Source organism: Struthio camelus, chromosome 4, assembly GCF_040807025.1.
Source record: "Struthio camelus isolate bStrCam1 chromosome 4, bStrCam1.hap1, whole genome shotgun sequence".
Classification (NCBI taxonomy): domain Eukaryota; kingdom Metazoa; phylum Chordata; class Aves; order Struthioniformes; family Struthionidae; genus Struthio; species Struthio camelus.
In genome coordinates this window covers 39,875,198-39,900,456 of record NC_090945.1, presented here as the reverse complement: position 1 = coordinate 39,900,456, position 25,259 = coordinate 39,875,198, and the positions used below count along the sequence as shown (strand labels likewise).

At 38.7% G+C, this 25,259-nt stretch overlaps 1 protein-coding gene across 2 annotated transcripts in view; it reads right to left on the bottom strand.

Annotated features, from left to right (window-relative positions):
• GUCY1B1 (guanylate cyclase 1 soluble subunit beta 1) overlaps positions 1 to 25,259 on the bottom strand; it is a 46,011-nt gene that overhangs the window by 5,665 nt on the left and 15,087 nt on the right. For both annotated transcript variants that reach the window (XM_068942372.1, XM_068942373.1), the window contains 8 exons: positions 22,619 to 22,719; positions 21,428 to 21,546; positions 16,452 to 16,649; positions 8,781 to 9,011; positions 7,217 to 7,333; positions 6,219 to 6,352; positions 3,170 to 3,367; positions 975 to 1,212 (listed from right to left, as the gene is read on the bottom strand). In XM_068942372.1, the coding sequence (XP_068798473.1) occupies positions 975 to 1,212; positions 3,170 to 3,367; positions 6,219 to 6,352; positions 7,217 to 7,333; positions 8,781 to 9,011; positions 16,452 to 16,649; positions 21,428 to 21,546; positions 22,619 to 22,719 (1,336 nt within the window). The remainder of the gene's footprint in view (positions 1 to 974; positions 1,213 to 3,169; positions 3,368 to 6,218; positions 6,353 to 7,216; positions 7,334 to 8,780; positions 9,012 to 16,451; positions 16,650 to 21,427; positions 21,547 to 22,618; positions 22,720 to 25,259) is intronic.

The window sequence follows — 25,259 nt, the reverse complement described above, 5'->3', positions numbered from 1 at the left end:
CGCTCATCTCTGCTCACTACTAAAAAGAATTTATTGCATGCCAAGAATGCAACATATTTAAAATGACACTATTATTGTCTAAACTTGAGCCTCTCTTTTGAGGTCTTTCAATTACTGTGGATATTGAGCTCTGTTGTTTGTCTTGCTGACTCACATTCCTTAACTCACTTGGTTCAGGACATAAAATTGATTCCTAGTAAAAGCTAGGAATCAATTTTACACACACAAACACACACGCATATACATGTACATATATATAGGATACAGTTTCAGCTTTGCTACCAGACATATGTTCAACTATACTTCATACCTAGTGAAGGAATTAAATTCATATTGGAACAACTGACTAGTAACTTATAATTTACAATCAGAAGACCCAGTTATACGGCTGGAAAACCTAAAGCACAGGGTGAGTAGAATTACAAAAAGCTTCCAAAAGCGTTCAGAATCTGCTATGTGGTATAGATTTATGTATCCATCTAATGGGTGCATGTGCAGAGTCCTGGCTGAGAACTAAGTCCTTTAGGTTCCTTCACACATTCAGAGATAAACAACACAGTCTTCTTTAGACATTTAGTTATCAGGTAATGTAGTTCAAACATTTCCTTTCTCTTAGCACAGTGCAGCATAAAAAAAAGTTAAGAACAGAGCTTTCAAGGTGTCAATAATTGTAGGATTTGTGATTAAGAGAGTCTGTAAACCCTGGCTCTGAAAACACACCCAAGTTACACACTACATTTGATAGCAAGGATTTTACAAATTTAGATGCATCCATTTCAATATCTTTAGTCTTAAAAAGAAAACTGCTACTTGGCATGTTGGTAAATCAACCAGTTAATGTGGGTTTTTGTCAAAGACTGAGAATATAACAAGTTTTTTCAAAAAGCACAAAGCTCAAAGGATGGAATAGAGTGACATGACTATTCAAGTATTGAAAAGTCACAGATTAAATTATTTAAAAATCTTCCATTTACCTTATAAACAAATGGATTCCTTCGTGAATCGGTCAGAATATCAAATCTTGTGTAAAGATCATTTAAAAGATTAACGATCTTCATGGCTCCCTCTCCGGAGGCATGTTTACTACAGAAGGCATTGAATCCAACAATGCCACTAAAGAGAATGGTCACATTGTCATATCGCTTAGCTGGAACAGGGCGTTTGTGCCTCAGCTCATTTGCCACTGATGGTGGTAGAACAGAGTACAGTAATCTAGATATTCAAGAAAAGAAAGGGACAAGAAAAACAGAAAGCATGTGGAGAAAAGTCTTTACACGAACACTCTTCAAATATTAAGTTAGTAACTCCCATAGGGTTTATAACATACTAGCGTCATCCAAGAGTTAGTGATTATAAAAGAGTTTCTACTGAATATTTGCTATTTGGGAAACAAGAGCTGATCTACATCAGTATGCCTAAAGCCATGCCATTTCAAATACATATTAATACATCTAACTTACCAACTAATTAAACATATATTATTAATTCTTCTGACACTATCAGTTAATAGTTCCTTGGATTATTTTTGCTTAAGCATTTCTGCCACATCCTCAACTAATATAATCTGGTCTTGCTCACAGAACCATAAAAGCTGCAAAAAAGAACATGAAGAGACCACAGTTTTCCTTCCACCTGTGACCCACTCCTGAATTGCTAAACCTTTCCTCTTCTGTTGAGAACGTTGGTTTAATGCATTTTTTCCAATTCAATTAACAGTCCATATGACACATTAACACTTGCAAATACAATCCACACCAGACACAGAGCTGCACTCTCATGTGGATGCTGTCAACTCTTTATCTGCGATCATATAGTACCTCTTCCCTTCTTACACAGCTGAGTAGACGACCTGAAGACCTCTGAATGTTTCACAAGACCTGAGCATCATGTAGGTAGCCTCCTGCACAAGCGCTCATTAGTTGCATTTTTTTGGCAAGTTCACTGCTGTATGAGTTATAATTACTGAATACTTTTGGCACATAGTATAGTAACTGACACTGTATTTTCCAGTGGCTGCCAAACAGGTTAGAATTCTTGAAGATAAAATGGCTTTATAGAGCAAGACAACAATGAATAGAAAAAATATTTTTAGGCTTCTGTGCTCTCCAACTCCCTCATCCATTCCTCTGAAGTCTTATTACAACAGTTTTCATTACTCCACTAAAGATTAAAAAAAAAAATCTGTAAATAGATTTCATAGCAAAGAGATGTTAATTTTTACTGCTAAACAAACATAAGTCACAAGAAATCCGGCTATTACATAGATGGGAACTATCATGAAAATTGATCATCAAAATTCATGCTGCTTATCACAAACACTTATTTAACGTGCTTGCCAATAGTCCTAGTTCTGAGCACTAGATATAGATAACTATTTAACAATAATAATGTATACACATTGTGCCCAAAATCTATCTTTACAGAGAACTATAAAATCCATTCTTACAGGGAACTATAAAATCAAATTCACAGCATTGATCTATGGCAAAATTTATATTATTTTTGAGGATTATAACACAGCAAACTGATTATTCTTTCTGCCATTTTCACTTTTTGTTAATAATTACTTAATTTTTCATAAATTTACATGTTGTTTTTTCATCAGTTAATTTCCTATTGGCCTGCTGTGCTGAATCTGTCTTTGGGAGCTGAAGGACCCAGTCCAAATTATAAAAGAATTTCTGAAGCACCACCACCTGTATGCTGGTCCTGGCTATTAGTCTTCAAAAGAATATTTTTCTGTTTTGATAACCTGTGATCATGATGGTTGAGAAAGTCAGAGTAAGTTGTCTACAGGTGGTTTAAAGAACTCTGTCAAATAGTAACATTTGCACATTCATCAAATTCATCTGGCTACAGAGATGGCATGTAAGCATAAAGTTTGAAAAACTACTGTTTTAGGTCATTTGCAAAACAAAAAACAATTGCCAGTTCATGTCCCTTCATAGTTTTTCTTATCAAGGAAGGAGTCATCAAAATACCTGTGCATATAACAGACTGCAGATGACATTTGATAATTTAGATTAAAAACAACACTATAAGGACTGAAAGAAAAGTGTTCTTTCTTGACTCCAAAATTATTAGCCTTGAATATCTCTTATAGTCTTTCCAGAGCTTTTTCATTTTTTTGAGGAACTTAGCTATATTTAATCAAGTAATTGGTTCTTACGTGTCTGTCTTTTTCTTCTCATCTTCCAGTGCCCGTAGTGTGTGCTGCAGTCTGTCAGTGAGGATCTCAAGTTCTTGAGTCAGCTTATATTCCTCTCTGAACTGCTCTCCCAAAAGAACCAGATCACGGGTCGCATCATGCAATGGAATATCACTCAGATATAAACCTCTTCTGGTTAAATCATCCAAGTTCATCACGCTGTAATGTGGAGTAATCTATTACCATACACACAGGACATAGGTGCAATTGAACTTACCTAAGGAATGTTTAAAACTCATATCAACAGCAGAGGCTGGGCCTAACTGTGAAAAGATTACGCTTCTAATCATCAGATATGCTGTACAACAAATGGAAATACAAAATATCTTATTTGTGTTCACCTGTGCCAATACAGAGCTCTTGATTTTTGCATTTAAATATACAGTTCTCACTGATGAGTTTTCTGAACACACGAAATACACATTCCTCAGTACCTAAATAAAGGAAGGATGATGTTAAGGTACCCTTCCTCATTTCTGTCTTCCTCCACTCTCTATCCCTTTTTTACACAGGAGATTAATATATCTTAACTGTGAAATCTGGCATGTTAGCTCAACAAGCTGTTAGTTAACTCTGCTGTTAGGAACTCCTGGCAAAACTCCAACAGAAGAAGGAAGTACACAGAATGTGGCAAAGGGGACAGGCCACTTGGGAGGAATACAGGAACGTTGTCAGAGTGTGCAGGGATGCGACAAGGAAGGCTAGGCTAAGGCCCAGTTGGAATTAAATCTGGCAAGAGATGTCAAGGACAACAAGAAGGGGTTCTTCAAATACATCAATAGCAAAAGGAAGGCTAGGGAAAACGTGGGCCCGCTGCTGAATGGGGCGGGTGCCCTGGTAACAAAGGATATAGAGAAGGCAGAGTTATTGAACGCTGCCTTTGCTTCAGTCTTCACTGCTAAGGCCAGTCCTCAGGAATTCCAGACCTTGGAGACAAGAGAGGAAGGCTGGAGAAAGGAAGACTCTCCCTTGGCTGAGCAGGATCAGGTTAGAGATCTTTTGTCCAAACGTGACATCCATAAATCCATGGGCCCCGGTGGGATGCACCCACGAGTGCTGAGGGAGCTGGCAGATGTTATTGCTAGGCCACTCTCCATCATCTTGGAAAGGTCCTGGAGATCAGGAGAGGTGCCTGAGGACTGGAAGAAAGCCAATGTCACGCCAATCTTCCAAAAGGGCAAGAAGGAGGAGCCAAGAAACTACAGGCCTGTCAGCCTCACCTCCATCCCGGGAAAGGTGATGGAACAGCTCCTCCTGGAGGTCCTCACTAAGCATGTGGAGGACAAGAAGGTGATCAGGAGTAGTCAGCATGGGTTCACCAAAGGGAAATCACGCTTGACCAATCTGATAGCCTTCTGTGATGGAGTGACTGGCTGGGTAGATGAGGGCAGAGCAGTGGATGTTGTCTTTCTGGACTTCAGCAAGGCTTTTGACACTGTCTCCCATCACATCCTCCTAGGTAAGCTCAGGAAGTGTGGGCTAGACGAGTGGAGAGTGAGGTGGATTGAGAACTGGCTGGATGGCCGAGCTCAGAGGGTTGTGGTGAATGGCGCAGAGTCAAGTTGGAGGCCTGTGGCTAGTGGTGCCTGCCAGGGGTCAGTCCTGGGTCCAGTCTTGTTCAATATATTCATCAATGACCTGGAGCAAGGGACAGAGTGCACCCTCAGCAAGTTTGCTGATGATACTAAACTGGGGGGGGGGTGAGGGGGAGCGACTGACACACCAGAAGACTGTGCTGCCATTCAGAGGGACCTGGACAGGCTGGAGAGGTGGGCAGAGAGGAACCTCATGAAGTTCAACAAAGGCAAGTGCAGGGTCCTGCACCTAGGGAGAAATAATCCCATGCACCAGGACAGGCTGAGGGTTGACCTGCTGGAAAGCAGCTCTGCAGAGAAGGACCTGGGAGTGCTGGTAGACAAGTTAAACATGAGCCAGCAGTGTGCCCTCATGGCCAAGAAGGCCAATGGGATCCTGGGGTGCATTAGGCAGAGCTTTGCCAGCAGGTCGAGGGAGGTGATCCTGCCCCTCTACTCAGCCCTGGGGAGGCCTCACCTGGAGTACTGTGTCCAGTTCTGGGCTCCCCAGTACAAGAAAGACATGGTGCTACTGGAGAGAGTCCAGCGGGGGGCTACAAAGATGATTAGAGGGTTGGAGCACCTCTCCTAGGAAGAAAGACTGCAAGAGCTGGGCCTGTTCAGCCTGGAGAAGAGAAGATTGAGAGGCGATCTCATCAACGTGTATAAGCATCTGAAGGGGGAGTGTCAAGAGGATGAGGCCAGTCCCTTCTCTGTGGTGCCCAGCAACAGGACAAGAGGGAACGGGCAGAAACTGAACCACAGGAAGTTCCACCTAAACCTGAGAAAAAACTTCTTCCCTGTGAGGGTGACAGAGCATTGGAACAGGTTGCCCAGAGAGGTAGTGGAGTCTCCTTCCCTGGAGATATTCAAAACCCGTCTGGATGTGATCCTGGGCAATATGCTCTAGAGGTCCCTGCTTGAGCAGGGAGGTTGGACTAGATGATCTCCAGAGGTCCCTTCCAACCTAAACAATTCTGTGATTCTGTGATTCTGTAAAGAAGTCCTCCATTCAATCCCCCATTCCAACCCCTTCTTTATAAACATCTCTACACTATTACATTGAAACTATTGTAAAAATATATGAATCCACATAGGAAACTGAATTACAGTCATAACTCTTAGTATCATCAGATTAAGAAATAAAAGGCAAAACTTGTTAAAAGTCACTGAGTCATGAAGAATTCTCCTTCTTAAAAACTGGGCCAGAGCATCCCAATATTTATACTGAATTATTTAATCATTAGTCAAGTTCTAATGTTTAAATGCTCCTCCCGCTTTTAGTATAAATCCATCAAAGTCACTGGGATCAATGTTTGAGTCAATTAATCTCTGCAGTCCTTCCCTTGTAAGTGTTTTAATTGCACTAATGTGTAATCACATTAGTGACTGCAAAATTGAAGGCAGTATTACAGAACTCTTATAGTTTTAAGTACCTTGGCGAACAAAGAAAAAGAATGCTGTCTGCTTCTGGCAAGTAGATCATTTGACCTTTCAGGCGTAAGCAGCTGATTTCTGTGCCAGTCAGTTCATCCTCACACTCCAGCTTTTCTACATCCAGCAGCCCTTCCTGGTAATGAAAATGTCACAATCACTATATAAGGCTAATGGTATGTGTATTACTCATCAGGCCATGCATGCAAATGCCTTCATTATGAGCACAGTCAGAATGTTGGAACAGAGTTACAAAGCACAATCTACATTAATAAAACAATTAATTTATCATTAACTTTATCATTAACCACTTTACCCTTATTTTATTGTGACTTGCTATCTCAGGCAGTATCATATCTTTCTTCACCTTCATGTTCACTACCTCCTGTTTTCTCCTGTGTGATTTCATTACAACAGTTTGACAATAGGATTGCCTGTTCTGTGACGTTCTAACTGTGATGGGGAATATCTCTGAGAAACTTTGTTGGTCTCTCTCAGGTACAGTTTTCTATAAATAAATAGCTGTCTACATGGTAGGCACTACTCTACATGCTGCACTGGTTTATACTGCCCGCCTCCTCTCCTCCCTCTCTAAGGAAAAGCACAAAGAAATGTGTATGAACGTATGGGCCCAAGCAATGATACATTTCATATTTATCTCCCATATTGTTATGAAGGACAAGAAAGTGCAATTTTTACGTTTACTTCAGTACAACGTCATATAAGAGGGTAGCCCTTTACAGAGCTGATATGTGAAGTATATGCACTTCCCCATTCCTATAAAGCGTTCCACCTCACTGCTACACATGAATTCACATGAATACACATGAATTACTTTTTTGGACTAAAGACTCTAAACCCTCTAACTCTCCTCTAAAGGGATTGAGCTTACTACCATGCAAAGTATTTTCTCCGAACACTTCTGAGTTTGCGGCGCTTATTCTTATCTCTCCAAAGTATAGTTACTTATAGAAAAGCCAAGTGAATATTCTCTAGTTACCTTGGTCCTCAGTACAAAGACAGTATTGATATGTGAGAGGATCCCATGGAAACTAATATCAATATGAGGCCGAACCAAGGAGAAAACTGACAACAGACTGCAATTTCCGGGCTGCAGCTAAAATGTAAAAAATAAAACAGGAAATAAAGGATTTTTTTATATATATAATAAAAATATACATGGAGCACTTATATTCAATTTGCTTAGGTGACAATACTGAATAGAAGAGAACATGTACATTATATATTTATCTATTAAAATATAAGATTTTTAAATTAAGGTTTTCACATCAGAAGTATATTGACTTCAAAGTACAATTCTAATCTGCAATGTGACATTACAAAATTGCATTGGACTGTTTCACGTTTTCTATCTGTCAAATCTCTTCCCATTTTACAGTAAAAAGAATAAAATTGCTTTTTAGTGTTTCCTTCTTCAAGGTCCTTCTCAAACTTCCCTTTCAATAACAAGCCATGTTCTCTTATGCATCATCTCTGATAATAAGGATTCTATGGCCGTTATCGATAAGCTAATAGTTAAGAGCTACTCAGCGAATCCCCCTAGAAAATGTCTTGTAGAGCTACTTACAAAGCTCTTCTTTCAAATCTTTCTGCAAAACCCAGAGAGAAAACTTGTAGAAAAAAATGTAAATAAAATTACCTTTTAAAATATCAGTGATTCAGGTGCAACATAGTAGGTTCAATATTAGCCTACATAATTTGAAAGATCATTTTATGTTTTCATCATCCTACTTCTGTTTCTCTTTTATTACTGCTTTTACCAGTTGCTTATTTTTAGAAGCACTCTGTCAGTTCCTCTGGACAAGAACTGAGGTATCCTATTAATATACAGAATTACGACACTAAGTACATCTCTGAGTGGACCTTCTACCAGAGGAAATTGCACCAGCTGCACTCAGAAACGTGGACAAGTATCACAATCAGAGTTTGGCTCATCTAATACTTTTGATGCACGAGCCAAAAGAGTACACAGCTTCTTCTGTTATGCTGCATCTGACAGTTCTGCAATGCTAAAAGGCCTTCAAATATTTGTTATTGTCAAGTAATCTATATAGACCAAGTAGCTGCTACTACAGTATGCAAGTAGTATGGGCAAGACCATTACCTGACCCCTGGGCAGGCTGATTTGCAGAATGTCTCTTGTCCACACTAGAGAGTTATCTGCCACTTTTATAGCATTAGCATACGTATCTTGGATTGGGCTAGTGGCAAGTCCAAAAAGACTCAAATACCAAGCTAACACTGGAGTTGTGTGAGTGATCAGGTATTCTCTGCTCAAGCTTATGCCTTGGTCTCTTTTACATCACGTTATGGACATACAAATGGATGTACGTGTTCATAGGGAACACAGCTGACGTAGAAAAGGGCTAGCTTTCATAGTCCTTTTTCAAACAAGAGCGCTATATAGCAAATATTATACATCTATATAGGAATGTTGTTTAGACAGAGAATTCTAAACCTATTTTATTAATCTATAAAATAAATCTGTTCACCACCTAGCATAAGGACCCTTGAGGACTATTCATGTATGAGAATCATCTAACCTGTGGAAGGACTCTGTATATAGCATTACCGCACTGCGTGACCACCAGATCTCTGTCAAATATTATATGGAAAGGAAAGGCCTTGCAGAAAGTATAGGGACTGATGCGAGATTCTTGGGTACCATTTTCTTCAAATCTGTCGAGGTCTTCATAGTAGTCCTCTTCTTTAGACTCTTTCTCTTCAATTAAAAATTGAATGTGGTCACATTCCTCATTTCTCTGTTGAATGACCTAGAAAAACAAGGGAAAAGATCAAAGACTGCAATCCCTGCTACTGAGTAATAACTGGAATGTTATTATGAAGACAGGAATACAGTCAAGTACAAAGACAAATTAAAACATGACATTTACATCTTGAAAAAAATCTGTACTCTAACAAGTATTTCTCATTTTAAAATATCTTTATAATTCCACAGGAATAATTATGCTTTTGCTTAGCCACAGTTGCTCTTTGCATGAAAAGCATATTGAAGATCACTCAAATTTGATACATAAAGTCTGAGATGTGCATCCTAGAACTGGGTGTTCAGGCTCAGGTTATGCTTACTTTTACTGGTATGTGCCAGAAAACAGGACCCCCCGCCCCACCCCGCACACACCTTTGAACAAACCTGCAGCAAGTCTTGAATTACACAAAACGCTTGAAACCTTATTTTGATGAAAGCTGTATGCAAGGTCAGTAGCACAACAGTAAATAGCACTGACAAGGGGGTGGGCATGTCATAGCCAGCCAGACGAGAGGCAGATGGAACAGAAGTCTGAATCTACAATCCTTATCAAAGATCAGGTCTAGTAGTTAAAATTAAAAGTAATTACAATATTCTTCCAGCTACATTCCATATTAAATGAAATTACAGTAAAACCAGAGTCATCTGCATCAGTGAAATCTCAAATAAATGCTTTGAATATAGCATTTCACTTCAGTGATTTTACTCAAAGTTAGTCAAAATAAAAAAAAAATTAATAGAGATCACTTTGCTTGCTAGGAGAGTCACGTATTACAGTATAATTAAAGCAAATACCTAATAAAATAACATAATTTACCTTGAGAGGCCAAATTCACCTCTTCTCAAGCCTAATTAGATTTAATGACTGGAACAGAACAATTCTATTTACACAGTATTGTTCAGCGGCAATTTTCTGGAACATGTTGCGCTTGATTCTACTTTCACATAGAGGCTAAGCCTAAAGTCACTGAAGCAGAAACCAACAAAACTAAAAAAAACAAACAAAAGCCACCCCAACATTTTCTGATTCTGATTCTGCCCTTTACATATAGTGTAACCACACAGATTAACAGCTGCAACATGAAAACAGAAGAACGTAGATGCATGCAAATACTGTAATGCAATCACTAAAATGTTTAGCTTATTGAACATTTCCCCTCTACGACTGTCCGTCATGCTAGCTGATGGGGCGGGGAAAATCAATACCTGTATTTGTTCCCATTTAAATACAGCGGTGTAGAGCAGCAAAACAATATTTTATTGCTAAAAGACGCTTAATTTAGGAAGAGAGTGCTCCTTGATCTCCTGTTTGACTAATCCTTTAAGGGAAAGACAGAGGCTTTTCTGCAAAGCAATTTGGAGCAGAAGCCCAATTCAGGGGCTCTACATCATGGGCTTGATTCTCTCTCTATTTCATCATATAAGCAACATGGAGAAAGATCAGCATACTAAAGCTGCCAGCTAATGTAGGTAAAGCTGAACATGCAAACAAGTTCAAGTATTAATGATGACGAAGACTACTTTCCTTAAAACCACAGTGGTAATCTGTGGCAGTGTGTGGCAAGAAGTGGGAAATTTTGAGTAATAAGAGGTAATCTGGAGGAGGAATATGTGGCAATCATTTGACGAAAACAAATGATCTAGGTTTACCTAGGAAAATGGAACTTAATAAATGCACCCCTAGTTTTCTTGTGAATTGAAAGCTTAAAAGTCCTCCATGTCTTCCTCTTCATTTACATCATTATCCTTGCAACGGTGAGAGACTAGCCATAGTGATGACTGGCAGAAGGTAGTTAGAATCTTAGCTTCTCTCACCCACACACATGCCCACAGGTTTGATTTTATTATTATTATTGCGGCCATGGATAGTTGAGATTATACACAGTAACTTTTTCCAAATTCTGGACAGTTATCAGTAGAATTGAGCTACGCTTCTAGATGATTTCCAGAGCTTTGGATCTCACTTCAAAGAGTCACTTTTGCCACAACTGGAAAAAAAAAATACTACTTTGGATGAAAGCTTCATCATTTGGTAAAACAGCCCTAAAATTCATTTAAAAAAATATATTTTTTTAAAGGAAACATCCACATTAACAGCACATCACTTTACAGCAGTATTACTAGTATGCCTAAACACCATACTAGTACTCTGCTACTATGCTGCACCTGTACTTACAGGTTTTCATGCTAGCATGCTGCATCCTTCATCACTTCCCACTTTTATTAGAAATTAATGATGCTTCAACGAACTGAACGCAGAAGTGTTAGTTTAAAAAGAAGCTATAAAACTAAACTGCTACATGCTTCAAGAAATGTATAGCCAATGTTGGGACAGGACCTTCCACAGATACTGCAAGCTTTCATAGTGTTGAAGTCAGTCTGTCACATGGTGTGCTGTTTTGCTAGATTAGAAATGTGCCAGTAACAGTACAAAGCTGCAAGATTCCCAGCCATCTTCAAGTTCATTTGCAACACCATTTTTGATTAGACTCCAGGGCATCTAGAAATGCTCGTTATATTTGTGCATCGCATTAGTGCAGCAAATGCACAACAGGCCAAACACATGGAAATGTGTCAGATTTACAGGATAGCCACTGGGCCAACTGCATGCTCCTGGTAAACATGATATGCTGTGGATATGGCAGATTTATTGAATTTGGTTCAGGTCAACCTTGCAGAGACCCTTATTAATAGCAGCTATAATCATACCCTTCTCCAGGCGAAGTAACTGCCTACTGGCTATGTAATTTCATGATGTCTTTCCTGTTCACATTTTTTATATCCTAGGTAATCTACCTACCTCAAAAAGCTTGCAACCTCCTCTTTTCTGAGGCATCTGAGATATAGATAAAACTCCATCTTGCAAAAATTTGAGAGAGATCTTGGTTTTATCTTCTATCCTAGAAGATAAAACCCATTCTAAAAAAAGTAATGAGGTATTTCTCCTCCACAGAATAACATAGGCTTTCTGCAAATACCACATTCTCAGATACTGTTCTTCAGTTATACTCACAATCACAGTACCTAAATTCTTCATTTTTCCCTCAGTTCCTTGAGCTTTTTAACTTGTGAGTCAATTTAAAACTAATACTTCTGGCCATTAACATAACAGATAAAATTCTGTACTTTCACCCTTGTAAACACAGGTTCAGTCTAATTGGCCAGACACTGAGTTGACATAAAGACGCTCTCAACAGTTTAGCCGAACTACTCTGGAGTAAATATAACTAGAAGAGAACCTGACAAATGAAAGTGCAGCGACAAAGGCAAGAATCACATCTAATTGCCTCCCTCTGTGGTCTTAGCTCATGACTGATATCAGCTCACCATGTCAAAGAGCTCAATCACCATAGTAACTGCAGTTAAAAAATTGAAGACAAATCACTCTCCTGGTTTCAAAGAGAATATATAATATCTAACTAGTTACCCGCCTGTGCTTTCCAGAGGATGCATCTTCAGATTTATCCTTGGTTATCCAAATGAGAAGTGTTGTCAATATTTCAGCGAGGGACAATTCAGACAATGTCCAATCCAGAGAATATCTATTTTAAAATGACTTAGCGTTTTAATATTTGATGAACCTCACACAATAATTAAATCAAGAGCTATCATTGTCGTCTACATACACAGCAGGCATAATGAACATACGCTATCTGTTAAACTGTCCCTGATGCACCTGCAACATGAGACAATCGTATAGCTGTGTCCCTGAGATATACTCACATCTCAATGCCAAGAGAGGGACAGAATATTTTTGGACCGGGATCTTTTTCCTTCATTTTGTGAAGACTAATACAAAGTTAGGTTTAAGCCATTTCAAGGATGAAATCCTTGGCTTCTTCAAGCAAAATTGGCTGTTTAATGCCATTTGATAAGTTTGCAGCTGTTTCAGGGTGGTCTTGAGCCAAAGCAGTTCCCTGTAGAAATGATTCTGTCTGTAGTTTTGCATACCCAAATTCAAAACTGCAGGGATGGTCCCACCTGGCAGCTGGTTTCAAGGCAGAGACTGTGCCACTGCACTGCACCTCTGAGCCTGGAGGTGGTGAATTTCTGACTGCCCTTGTGTCAGAATCAGAGGCCAATTATGATCCATGATTGCCTTACCTTAATATACAGCTACCCCTTTAATGTCTCGTTCACTATCACTTGGCCTCCATGATGACTGCCTAAGTAGTTTTTAGGTCATCTCTTCAGCTGGTCACATTCTAGCTTTGCTTTCTGATTGCCATTAGTAATTAGACAATCAGAAATTATCAACCATCTTCCTTGCTTGTCTAAAAGGCAGATTTTGATAGCTTGCTCTCAGATAATAACAGAACTGCAGAAGCCTGTTTACCCAAAAGATTTTGGGGCTTTGTAGAATTTTACAACATTCTTCATTGTCCTCTCCCATTTGTAGCCCTGAGAGAAACTCTGCACTGACTTCACCTTCACAGGTCACCCACATTTATACACAGACACTGGTGACAAGTGAAGAAAGAGAAGGCACAGCCAGAAGGCTGCTAACAGAGATCTCATGCAAAAGCCGGTCACCAGCTGTGTGAACATTTTTAGCTTTCATATTGAGACTGGCAGAACTATTACTCTTAGCGTGTTTTCAAAGTCAGGAACAATTCTTAGGACAGTCTGAAAAACGGTATGTTCCTACCTCTATTTACCTAAAATGGATTAAAATAGCAGGAAAGATAAGGCAAATTGGAGTTGGACTAATTAGCTGATTAATTTCAACTTAGGCTTTCCTGAACTATTTAACTGAAACTGGGAACCCAAGTTCAATCCAAATTGCCTTCCTTTCGCTGCTAACACAGTTCAGAGACAAACTCAGAATTTTTTCATCCCTTCAGCATACACAAGGCCTAGGTCTGGGAAATGTGCCTTTTCTTTTTAAGGGACACCATTCTGGAGCAGGAAAGTCCTGCTGTAATTTACATAAACATTTCTGGGTGAAAATACAGAAAACTGAATAAACTACATTTTTTTAATTTAGCTATTTCTCCATTCAAAGAAACAATCTGGGACAAAACAAGAGCAACGTATTTTCTTAGTGTATGTTTCTGTCATACAATCATGAGATTCCTTAGGTTTTATTTTCATCTGGCAACTATTGGAAATGTCTGCAAATTCTATTGTTGTAGGAGCTCTGAAAAATAAACTAACTAGCACTGTGGTCCAAGTAACCCACGCAAACAGAATCTAATCACTTAATGAAAAAAAAATTATTATTGTAAAAGATTGAGTAAACTTTGCTACCAACTTCACAGACACTGATAATGTGTAAGACACCTTCAAGTAAAATTTGATGCAAATATAGACTTATGCAGACTCTCAAGTAGACCTATGTGAGTATTTGTTCTAAACAATTGGAGAAGAAGAGTGAGTAACAGAGTAATTAAATATCAAATTACAGATATTAACTTTACACTAACATAAAGAGAACTACAGAGATAGTTTAGTAAAACAGTTCCATGCTGGACTGCAATGTAATGGAAAAACTGAAGGCAAATGCTTTGAATAAATAGATCTGGGAGAACAACTAGGAATCTCAGCATTCTTCTTGCAAGTAGGAAGGCAACTCCCATAACAGCAACAGAAACACAAGCTAAGCACTGAGGCTCTTATCAGTTTCTAAAAACATCCTTCCTTAAGCAACATTCTAACTAAAGTTCAAAACAAAAACTTCATAGAAGAAGAGGCAACGGTTAGTCTGCAAAAATTTAGGGGATGAAAAGCAAACTCTTTTTTCTATGCTGTGCCATTTCAAACAATACATTACTAACAGTCTGAAACGGGAAAGCACTAATTTGCTAAATTAAGGAGCAAGGGATTGAGATGAAAGAAAGCTGTCTAATTCTTTTTTCCTGTTCTAATTTTTCTTAACAGCGTAAAACTAGTCAGGTACCACAACGGCAGACTTGATCATTTTGCTGGGGTTTTGAAATGCTCTCTCTACAAACATCAATGATTAATAGTTGACCTTTGGTGTAATGAAGGGAGACTTTCATTGTCTATGTGGATAAGCTGCAAATTTTGGCACTCTCACTTTACAGAAACAGAGTAGTTTTTTATTCCCTCCATATGTACCACTGCAGTCATTCAGAATCTATGGAGTAAAGTATTATTTAATGTCATTATAAGTGTTAAAAGTAAGGCTTTACTAACCAGCAGAGATGAGACAAAGTTCAGGGTTGAAGGCACAAAACAGCTTTATATTGCAGTTTTTCCTCCAGATCCAGAGGCTAACCGTGCCTTGGACCACACTCTGATGTTAGATACGCAGGGCCTGTTCCAGCGATCAATTAAATCTTTGTTGCTCTATACAGACACAAAGCAGGAGCCTCATTCCAGTTTCTCAAGTGACTTAGCACATATGGCTCTAGGTAAACTGAAAGACTTAGGGACATTTCTCTATTCCTGGGGCTGCAGGTGCATATCCTGCTGCATTTCCATTCCCTGATGATATGAGACCCACAAACACATCTTGGTTCCGGGAAGTAAAATCCAGCATGCAGACTGGAAGGAAACTACTGTGCCTCCAGCCAGGCCGCATCAGTGCACACCAGCCTCACCGTTTACACGCAGATGAAAAATCTAGGACAAACAAAATGTCCGTGTTCTCACAGAACACATAGTAGACATTAAGAAATATAGGCCAAATTTGAAAGAAAGTAGACAAAAAGTGCCCCAACAGCTCAGTACATAATTTCCGTACATGTTGTCTTCTTTGAATGATGGGATAGTGTCCTGAACTGCTCCTGATTAGGTCTATCTGCAAATTAGTGCTGGCCTTCTCAGTACATCTCAGTTAACCTGCCTCTAAAGCAACCCAAGTGATGGTGGCTCTTCCTGAGTCAATATTAAAGCAGTGCTTCACAGGGGGCACTGTGCTGGTACGAAAGTGATTCAGAGAAGCAATAAAATAAAGCAGTCCTCTCATTCTAGATTCTATAGTACTTTGTCCAAGAATGAGCTTTTCCGTCCCATTTTTCTGACTAAACTGTGGTTAACTTAAGGTCTAGCATCCTGCAGCTCTCTTAGTAGCTTGAATACCTGAAAACTTGAATACATACTACCCGGCTTGGGACTTCTGAGAATTTGTGTTACTCTGGGGACAGAAAGCAGACTTCAACCTGTTATATACAGCTATGGAGCTTCCACTAGTGCCAAGGGATATAGCTGGCATGGTAGCTTTAACATCATCCTATTTTTTCACAGCCAGAATTTGTTATGACTCAGATGAAGGTTGGTGATTACAGAACAGCGCTGTGAGGAAAGTGAGATGTCATGGTCTGCAGTTGATACACAGACTTGCTCCAAACCCTGGCAGATAGAGCCATGTAGAAAGAACAAAGGATACAGCAACAACGACAGTGACTGTCTGTGATCATTTGTTTTTCTTGATTTTGTCCTAATGATGTAAACTTTCAATGTGTACATGCCTTCATACCTTCATATCTATTTCTGTACCGTGGATCTGTTGAGCTACTGTTTTGATGATTCCAATCACAATATCCTGAAGACCTTCTCTTTCTGAATAGTAGTGCAGAATAAGTCCCTTCCCCTTCTCAGCATCAGTGCATCTAAAGGAAGGGGCTCGCATACCTGGGTAAATAGTAGCAAGGTGGTCATGCAGAGCATCCAAGTTCTAGAACAAGAAATTAAAAACATTATTATAAGATATTCACATACTAGTTTTAAAGAAAATAAGTGCATGTCATTTTTAATCTGGCCATCTCCTTTCTCACGCTGGATGCATTGTGCATTAGCTATGTTATTTCTAGAACTATCTTAATAGCAGCTCTTTCAGGTAGCTTGCGATGTTCTCTCTGCCTGCTGTACAAATATCTGAACAAAGAATGACAGCAAAAGTAGCACCCATAAAAATTACTCTAGACAGTAAGAACTCAGGCTTCACTATGCCGTTTTTCAAAACGCTCAGATGATTAAAGACTTCATACATGTTTCTCAATCCTGTTCATCATCCATTTTCCTTCCTTCCTAACTCTAGTCCTTTATAAACTTCTCTTTATAAGTGAATGCAGGTGTGAAATACAAATAACCATGTTTGAATAACCACAAATCTTTCCCCTTATTCTGAATGAAACAACAAGCTAGTTCTGACATCAAAACAGTCAATGCAAGCTCTGTAAGGCCTAACAAAGTTACAAATTTTGAAGTAAAGATTTAAATAATTAAAAGGCCAGGCTCAAATGCCTACTTTCTCTGAGAATAAGAGAAAAAATTCCCACAGATTTTTTTCCCCACAGAGCTGCTGTAAAAATGCTTCAGAAAAGGTTGTTCAAGAAAGGGAAAAAAGTCATTTTTTCCAACTGACATCCTAGACATTTATTTAACTTTAAATTGTGACAAAACAATTACTACTTGGAGAGGAAAGCTAAATGAGAAATTGATAGGCAGAATTTATGAAGAGGCTAAAGAGAATAGTGAGATCAAAATCACGCAATGCTAGCTCCAGCTTTGATTATGAAGTAATTACCATGGTTCCATGTTACTATTTACTGCATAATGTTTTAAGATAGAAAGTGCAATCTGCTTTGCTGAATAGTGTTGCAGCCTAAATAACCATTTACTTATGTTGTAAAATGTATGCAATTCCTTCACATCTTAAGTCCAAAACTTTACTACACATTTTAAACATTGTCCCCCACCCCCAAAGTCACTGTTAGCATCAGGTTTTGTGTATTGTTTTGGGCCAGTCCAAGAAGTCAAATGAAAACATTTTCAGTGTGCTAGCTGGGTCATTCTCCAACTTTCATGAGCATCTGTCGATCATCAGAGTTGTGGAAGCATGCTGAACTTGATTTCATGTGGGCTGTGAAGCATTCCAACAGCTGCCTTTTCTCTTGGGAGGCCTCCAGAGGAAATGAGGCTCTTATAAATGAATTCCGTAGGATGCACTCTGCCTGGAACATCCGCCTTCATTTTTTTCAGTTTGTTTCAAATTCATGTTTTTGTTGCTATATCAACACCTCTAAACTAAAACTTGAAAATGGAAGAGTTTGGGACTCAATTCGTCCCAGCTGTTAGTGGGCATTCAAGAGAAAAAAGTATAATGCTTGCAACCAAATTCTGGAAATCTTTGCAGGAGTCAAGACAATGAGGTTGAAAGAGAATGAAAGTGTGGATGAGAAGAGAAAAAGAAAAGAAAAAAAAAAGGTCATTAGCTCCAAGGAAATATCCCAAAATCTTCTTAATCAGGTACAGAACTACTATTTTTCAGTGTGTGCTCCTCAGAAACAGCTGGGATATGTTGACCTTTTGGAAAAAAGTCGTAAGGACATGCATAGAAAATGCAGGTAATCTATTCCAGTACAAGTGTTGCTAAGGCAGTAGCCCCGTTGTGCAAAACCACTTTGCTAACCTACTAGCCCACTACTGGTTATGTCCAAACAGCGGGACAGGTAAGCCCCCTGTGACATGCCCTTCAGTCCTGACTCCCTAAACATCCAGAGTGGGGGACTGGGACAGGATGTACTACAGCTGCTTTCCAGTCCCCAGTGTGTCTTTTCTTCCCATGTATACAGGCCATGGGGTGAGGAAGGAGCTTAACTCTACCCAGGTCCTTGTTCCAACATAGAGTCCAGAAGCAGTGGAGATGTGCATACAGATCCAGGAGCTAAAAACACTCCTAAGTCTTGTCATTCACGTATTGTCATTGTCTCCTTTAACATCCCCTGTTATTCCTTGTTGTATTTGCTCCTTTCTAAATTGATATTGCAGCTTCTGGAAGAAAAGTGTGTCTTCTTTCTGGTTTGTTCACCTACTGTGGGCAAGAAAAGCAATCTGGTAAAGATAACATATCTTAAGCTCTCTCCCTGAATTCTTGACTCCTAGACTGCTCAGATGTATGCCACAGCTTGTGCTGGGACCAGAGACGTGCTTCTAGAGCTGCTGAGAGCAGTGACCAGCTCCCTGGTGAAACACAAAGGGATCCCCGAGCAGGAAGGAGCAAGAACCACTGACACTAAAACATGCAGGTCCTGGCCTGTCTGAAAGTAACCAAGTTGTGATTGGTACCTGATATACACAGATGAGCTATAGCTGTTCTGGTCTGTGCTGTACAGCATTTCTGGAAGCTTTTCCAAAAGAGAGATTAAACTGCTCACATTTATTGCAATCATGATCAATTACATAACCAAGTAAATGATTCCCTAAGTAGGACAGTATTAACCACTACTCCAGTGTTTGACTGATTTTCTTTCAATAGAGAGCTACTGAATATAATGTAAAAGCACACTTGGGATTTCTTAGGCGGTATCTCTTTTCACACTTTGGCATAGTGTCTTTCAATATGAGTTGTACTTTTTCCAGGCCTGTGTTTTTCACAGAGAGTATAAATATTAGTTTTGGTTGTGCTGTCTCTTCCTCCTTCTTGAAGCTTGAAGTACCTGTGTTTCATCTACGGATAAACTAAATTCTCTCTGAGATAGCAAGGGAAGTAGAACAGAAACTTCAGGTTTACTTTCACAGGCTTTAAAAAAGCTGAAGCCTTCAATTATTTCATAAATCCTGGGCTCAGTACAGATTTCAAGATGCACCTTGCACCTTTGGAACTTTCTTTATTATGTATTTTAATAATCTGACAAAACCTCAGCACAATAAACTCAATCTGTAAAAAGGATTATTTTGTTAATAGGTATATAAATTAGTCTCCTGACCCAGTCTGACAGCTGGAAGCTGCAACAACAATAAATTACAGATAATGTTGATTTTCCATCATAATAACAAGCTAAAAAGTATACTGTTAGCAGAGCTACTAATACATTAATTCTGTCAGAATTCACAGGAGTGCATACTAGCAAATGTCATCTGTAAACACGGAAATTAAACAAAGTAGCCTAAAATACTATCGTTAGAAGAATGTAAATGTAAACCATTCACGCTTTTACAGAGGTTGGGTGCATACTACAGCATGTATCCGATTTTCTCAGGATCATTCTTCGTTAATGAGCAGAAAGAGAAGTATATTGTATGGAAAAGGGAAGGGGGGAAAGGAAGAGGAAACGACTGGCCCATCACCTTGTGAAAGTGATGGAGCAATGGGTCAGACATGTCTTTTAAATGTTTTTCTTCCTCCTCTATTCCTACCCAACCCCTAACTGCAGCTTTACTACCTGACTCTCCTTTAAAAATTGCAATTACCTAAAGGGTTGCTTTAAGGGCAGCTTGTGAACGGAGCTATGAAATATAGGGATGTCACATCCCACAGACAGACCATGGACCACATGTGGCATGCACCACTTGGAGGATACACATATCCTGTTAATTTGCCCAGCAGTTACAGTCTATAGGTTTTGTAAAAGAAGTCTGGATTGACTAAACCTAGGATGTTCTGGAATAATACACATTTCGTAACAGGTAGTGAGACATCTACCCTAATAATCAAGTATTTGCATTACAAAGGACTACAAGCACACTAGGCACTCTGCTCTTTCAACTTATTATTAGTGGAGAGATTTTCAAAGGAACAGATGGCAAGAGTGTGCTAAGTTCCCAGTGAAAAATCAACAGGTATTTGATACTCAGCTACTGGGCAATCTCCCCTGAAGTCTTAACCAGTTCATTGTTTTTAAACTCATTGCAGCAGACACCTCTCTTCAAGTGACACATGTCATGAGTTTTAAATCTAAACTGTCTTCTGCAGCGAGCAATTTTCAGGAGAAAAAAAGGAAACCCTCTTTTGTCACCTACACTTAGAAATCAGAACTTAGAGAGGTCACTACATTTCTTCCATGTTAACGAACAATTGCTTTTGTTTGGTTTTATAGCACAATATCACACTGTTGTAAAGTTAAGGAAGCATAAAATTGACTGAAATTACTGCTGGTCAATCCCATCCTCTGTTCACGGACAGAAAAAAATCTCCTGTCACATAAATAGGCTGTGGCGAGTCCTAACACTGTACATACTCTACAATTAGAAATAATCAGTATCCATAATTGTCAAAGAGAACTTAGGATAAAAAATGTCCTATGAATCTGAAGATGACATTTTCTGCTACTATAAACAAGGTAAGCACTGTTAATTAACACCCACAGACAATTTGAATTGGTGGGTTGTTCAATGTCTCTTCGGACTCAATTTCTGTCACATACAAAAAATTCTGTTCAAAACTTTTCTTTGCAGTTGCATCAAACACTAAATTTGAGAAACTTCAGACTTATGAGCACCTCTGCAACCTCAGCTTACTTGCCTTCCGACTCCTTTTCATGTAATTAAAGGATCAAAGGTGCTACTGCAAATAGGAAAAAAGAAATTTTTTCATGGTCCCTACACAAATAAGTCTAGGATTATACAGTACAACTCTTATCCCCCAATTCCCACTCCCAGTACAACCTGTCAACTAGACGGTATTTCTGTCTTGTCCCCTGTATCTGAAATACTTCAGCAAAAAAATCTTACCTGCAAAAACTCTCTGACGTTTGAGCCCAAGACACGAAGAATTGTATCATAACCAGATTCTTGACAAAACACAAAAAACATCTTCCCAAACATCTGAAGGATTTCCCCGGCATTTAGATCTAGTTAAAACAGGAAAATGGGATTCAGTCCAAACACTGCACGTACTTCACTTACCACTTCAGTCTCTTTTTCATAAATAAGAAAGACAGTGCCTAAACTCTACTCAGATCCAATAAATCAATAATATGAGGAAAACAAGAGTCAGGGTCAAAGTACCAAACAATGAGTGTTAAATACGAGAATTTCATTGGAGATTTACCAATTACCATTCTGATTATGCTGCATTTTGATAATCCATACCATTTTAAATTTTGGTACAGATAAGAAAGCACTACTCATGAATAAAAGAACTGTGTAGTTAACAATGCTGATTTCAGAGCAGTTATTTCCGGTTTACAATAGCGTGAAACCACATCAGTTGCTTCAATTCAACATGACTACTGCAGCCATCATGGCCTTATGGGTTCTTGGCTGACTACTGATACAGAACAAATTCATTCCGCATTTGGGAACTGTAAATCAAATAACGCTGACAGGCATAATTCTACTTTTTAAATTCCAGCCCGAGTTGCAATGACTGAAAAAAAATTAATGCTACCCAAATCGGTGACAAATATGAAATGAGATGTACCCATGCCACAAAGAACTCTGTAATGGGGCATGCTTGTTTGCAGTTTTGGCAGAGAGATCAAGGATTAAGCAGCCATAGACTGCTCTTGCAGCAGGGGTTGGAAAACATGTGTAGCGGGAGGGTAGTTTTGATGGTATATTGTTAGTTTATGACTGCTTGTAACACTGTCCACGCCCTGTGGATGAAATATATTACTGCAATCTAAGGTGTACCTGGTGATCTGGAATACTTTACAAGTAATAAAAATCATTTCAAGAAATAAAAGGAATAAAACTATTTCAGCTAAATGAAGGAAAAAAAATCCTTTCTTTGGAGGACAATGCTTCATGTTTCAGAAAACTGTACTAAATCCTGTTTCTCTGTGCTACATGGATGTGCGATTTGATTATCTTTTAGGTGATGAGCCGACAAAGTAATGCATTTTAAACTATGAAGAAATCAGATCAGGAGCTAGCCACTGAGAGTAGAAAGAATTCCTGGAGGATATTTGTATTACTTACTAAGGACCTTGCTAGCAGCTGCAACCAGATCATAGGTTTTGGAATCATCATAAATTATTCTGACAAGAAATTGTCCTTCTTCATCCAGCTGTGCTTCCTTCCTAAAAAGGAAATGAAAAAATATTTTTGATTATAGGACAAGCACCAAATCAGCTATATATCATTTGGAATTTGTCTTTAAATAAAATAAGTGTGCAGGCTCCACCTCTGAGAAGTTACTTACTGTTGAAAATTATAACTAGATCTGCTTCATATCTCATAGCAATTAAAGTACAATACGAAACCATTACTACCACTTGTGTTCCGAAAAAATAATGAAGTGGGGGAAAATAAATATGATTTTTCAGTAGAGCATCACAAAGCAGTTGCTGAATTAATAAAGATAGAATTTGTATTTTATAATATGCGAATATGCAATAACCCTGCTCAAGATGGGCTTTATTTCAAAGTAAGTGTCTTCATTCTTTCCAATTTTGATTACATTTTATTTATAGAAGGCATGAGATGTTTTTAACAACCATTTGTTCATATCTTCAAAGAGAAAATCTAAAATCAAGATGTAGGTACCTAATCAAATGGCCTAATCAAATACCTCTTTTTCAGAATTCTGCACAATCCTGGTAGATTAAAACAAAAAACAACAACAACAACAACAACAAATCAAGCCACACTGCAAGGATTTTTGTAATGCCTTGTTCACATGTCAGTTTTTCATAAGTAAAGTGTTATCAGTTGTTTAATGCATGATAAGAATACACATTTTTTCACTAAAGAAAACAATTCTCAACTTCAGGTTTAAAACAAGACCATGCATGTATACAAGCCTTTTATTAGACACAAGTGAAACCTTCCTAGTTATTCGCAAGTGTCTTCCTCCCTGTACTGCTCCATGCGCTTAACGCTGGCACCAGGCTGCTGCTGCTGCACAGCAATGGCAGAGTCCCTGCTCTCTGTACAAGGACAATGAGCACCTCTGTGGGAGGGCAGTCCCATGGACCCTCAAGTGCTAGCTGCTCCCCACTGCTGGCCCACTGCATGCAGAGCATGCCAAAGGAGGTACTCCCCACTCTGCCCTTTGGCAAGGGCCAGTTACATGCTGAATTTGCTAAGCGTCTTAGGGCACATCCTCTTCCACTGGCGAGATGTGGATGCTCTGGGGGGATGCCCTGGTCTCTGATGCAGTTGTGCTCTGTTTGCTGAAGTCCTCATAAGGCTGCCCAGGCAAAAAAGCCGCATTTCCTCTGCCATGTGTAGCAGCAGCAACTTGAGTTTGCCTTTCTCGTGTCCTGTGCATAGCCCTATTTCCTTTCTCAGTATATTTATTTTTAGAGTAGTTGTTCACTTTCTGTGGTCTTGCCTATGATGACTCCCCATAGAGAGACGATGTCTTTTGCAGGACCAGTGAAAAAGAGGAAATATTTACACAGACTCATTCTCCAATTCATGCACCTAGAAGGTATTTTGGCTCAGCAAAACTATGAACATGGCACCCATAGTATCTTTGCAGGTGAGGGTCACAGCAACCTCATTAAATAGAAAAGATATCCTTTCATCTAAACACAGCTCCGCGCTATAGATCGCTTCAGAAAGACAGAAGACAAAGAGGCAGGAAAGTCTAGAAGACAGTGACTGAATCACATTATCTTATGTTAAAAAATAAAACAACAAAAACAAACAAAAAATCACCTAATACACAAAGTTCTTCTTTACAAAAAGATTTAGAATTAGAAAAAGTATCAGAAAGGCAGAGGGCGAAGTAGATTTTTATAAAAACTCAACTTGTGTCATATGAACTAAAACACCTAGCAACCAGCTCAGGACTAGAATCATCATCTTTCTAATGTACAAATGAAAGAGGATCACAATTAAAAAATTATCTACTAGCAGCATGGTAATGAAGGGCTTTTACCAGAGTAGGACAGAAGCGCTACTTGAGACATAGCTGAAACAAACTGTTTAAGAGCTGGTATTTCTAAGTGCTCCAAATTTCTAATGATCATCAAAGGAATTACAAAGCTTTAAAAAGTAGATTCTAAATCTACTATTTAAAATCCTCCATTCCCTTTCCATCAGTATCTTTGTCTCTAACATCGTAACATCATCAATCATCAATCAAAATAAAACTCTAACTGAAACTTAGATTCTAATTTTCTAGAACTGGCATAACCTGCTTTAAAATTAAATACTACAAAATAATAATGCCTACACAACAAGTAGCAATTCAAGCAATTACCTTTACACTGGAATTATCCAGTCATACAAACACAGAAACATTTCTTGTTTTACTTAACGGGGAGAGAGCTCTGAGAATTAAGTATTCTTGTTCATCTTAAAACTGCTAAATGACAAATGGTAGTCCTGATAAGGCCTGATTCCAATCTTATATGGTATTATTCTATTGACCTAAATGAAATTGCTCCTCATTTTACCCTATAATTAGTAAATCAATCTTTGTCAATCTGGCCGCTTAGCAATGGAAGTATTGAACCCGTTCTTTTCTTCTTCCTCTTCAACTTGATGATGTCTGTTCATCACATGCTTATCACTGACCAGCAAACATGCTACATTGTATTTCAAAAATATGTATTTTTAAAATTAATTAGTGAAGCCTCCTAACTGCTACATGGCATGCACATTTATA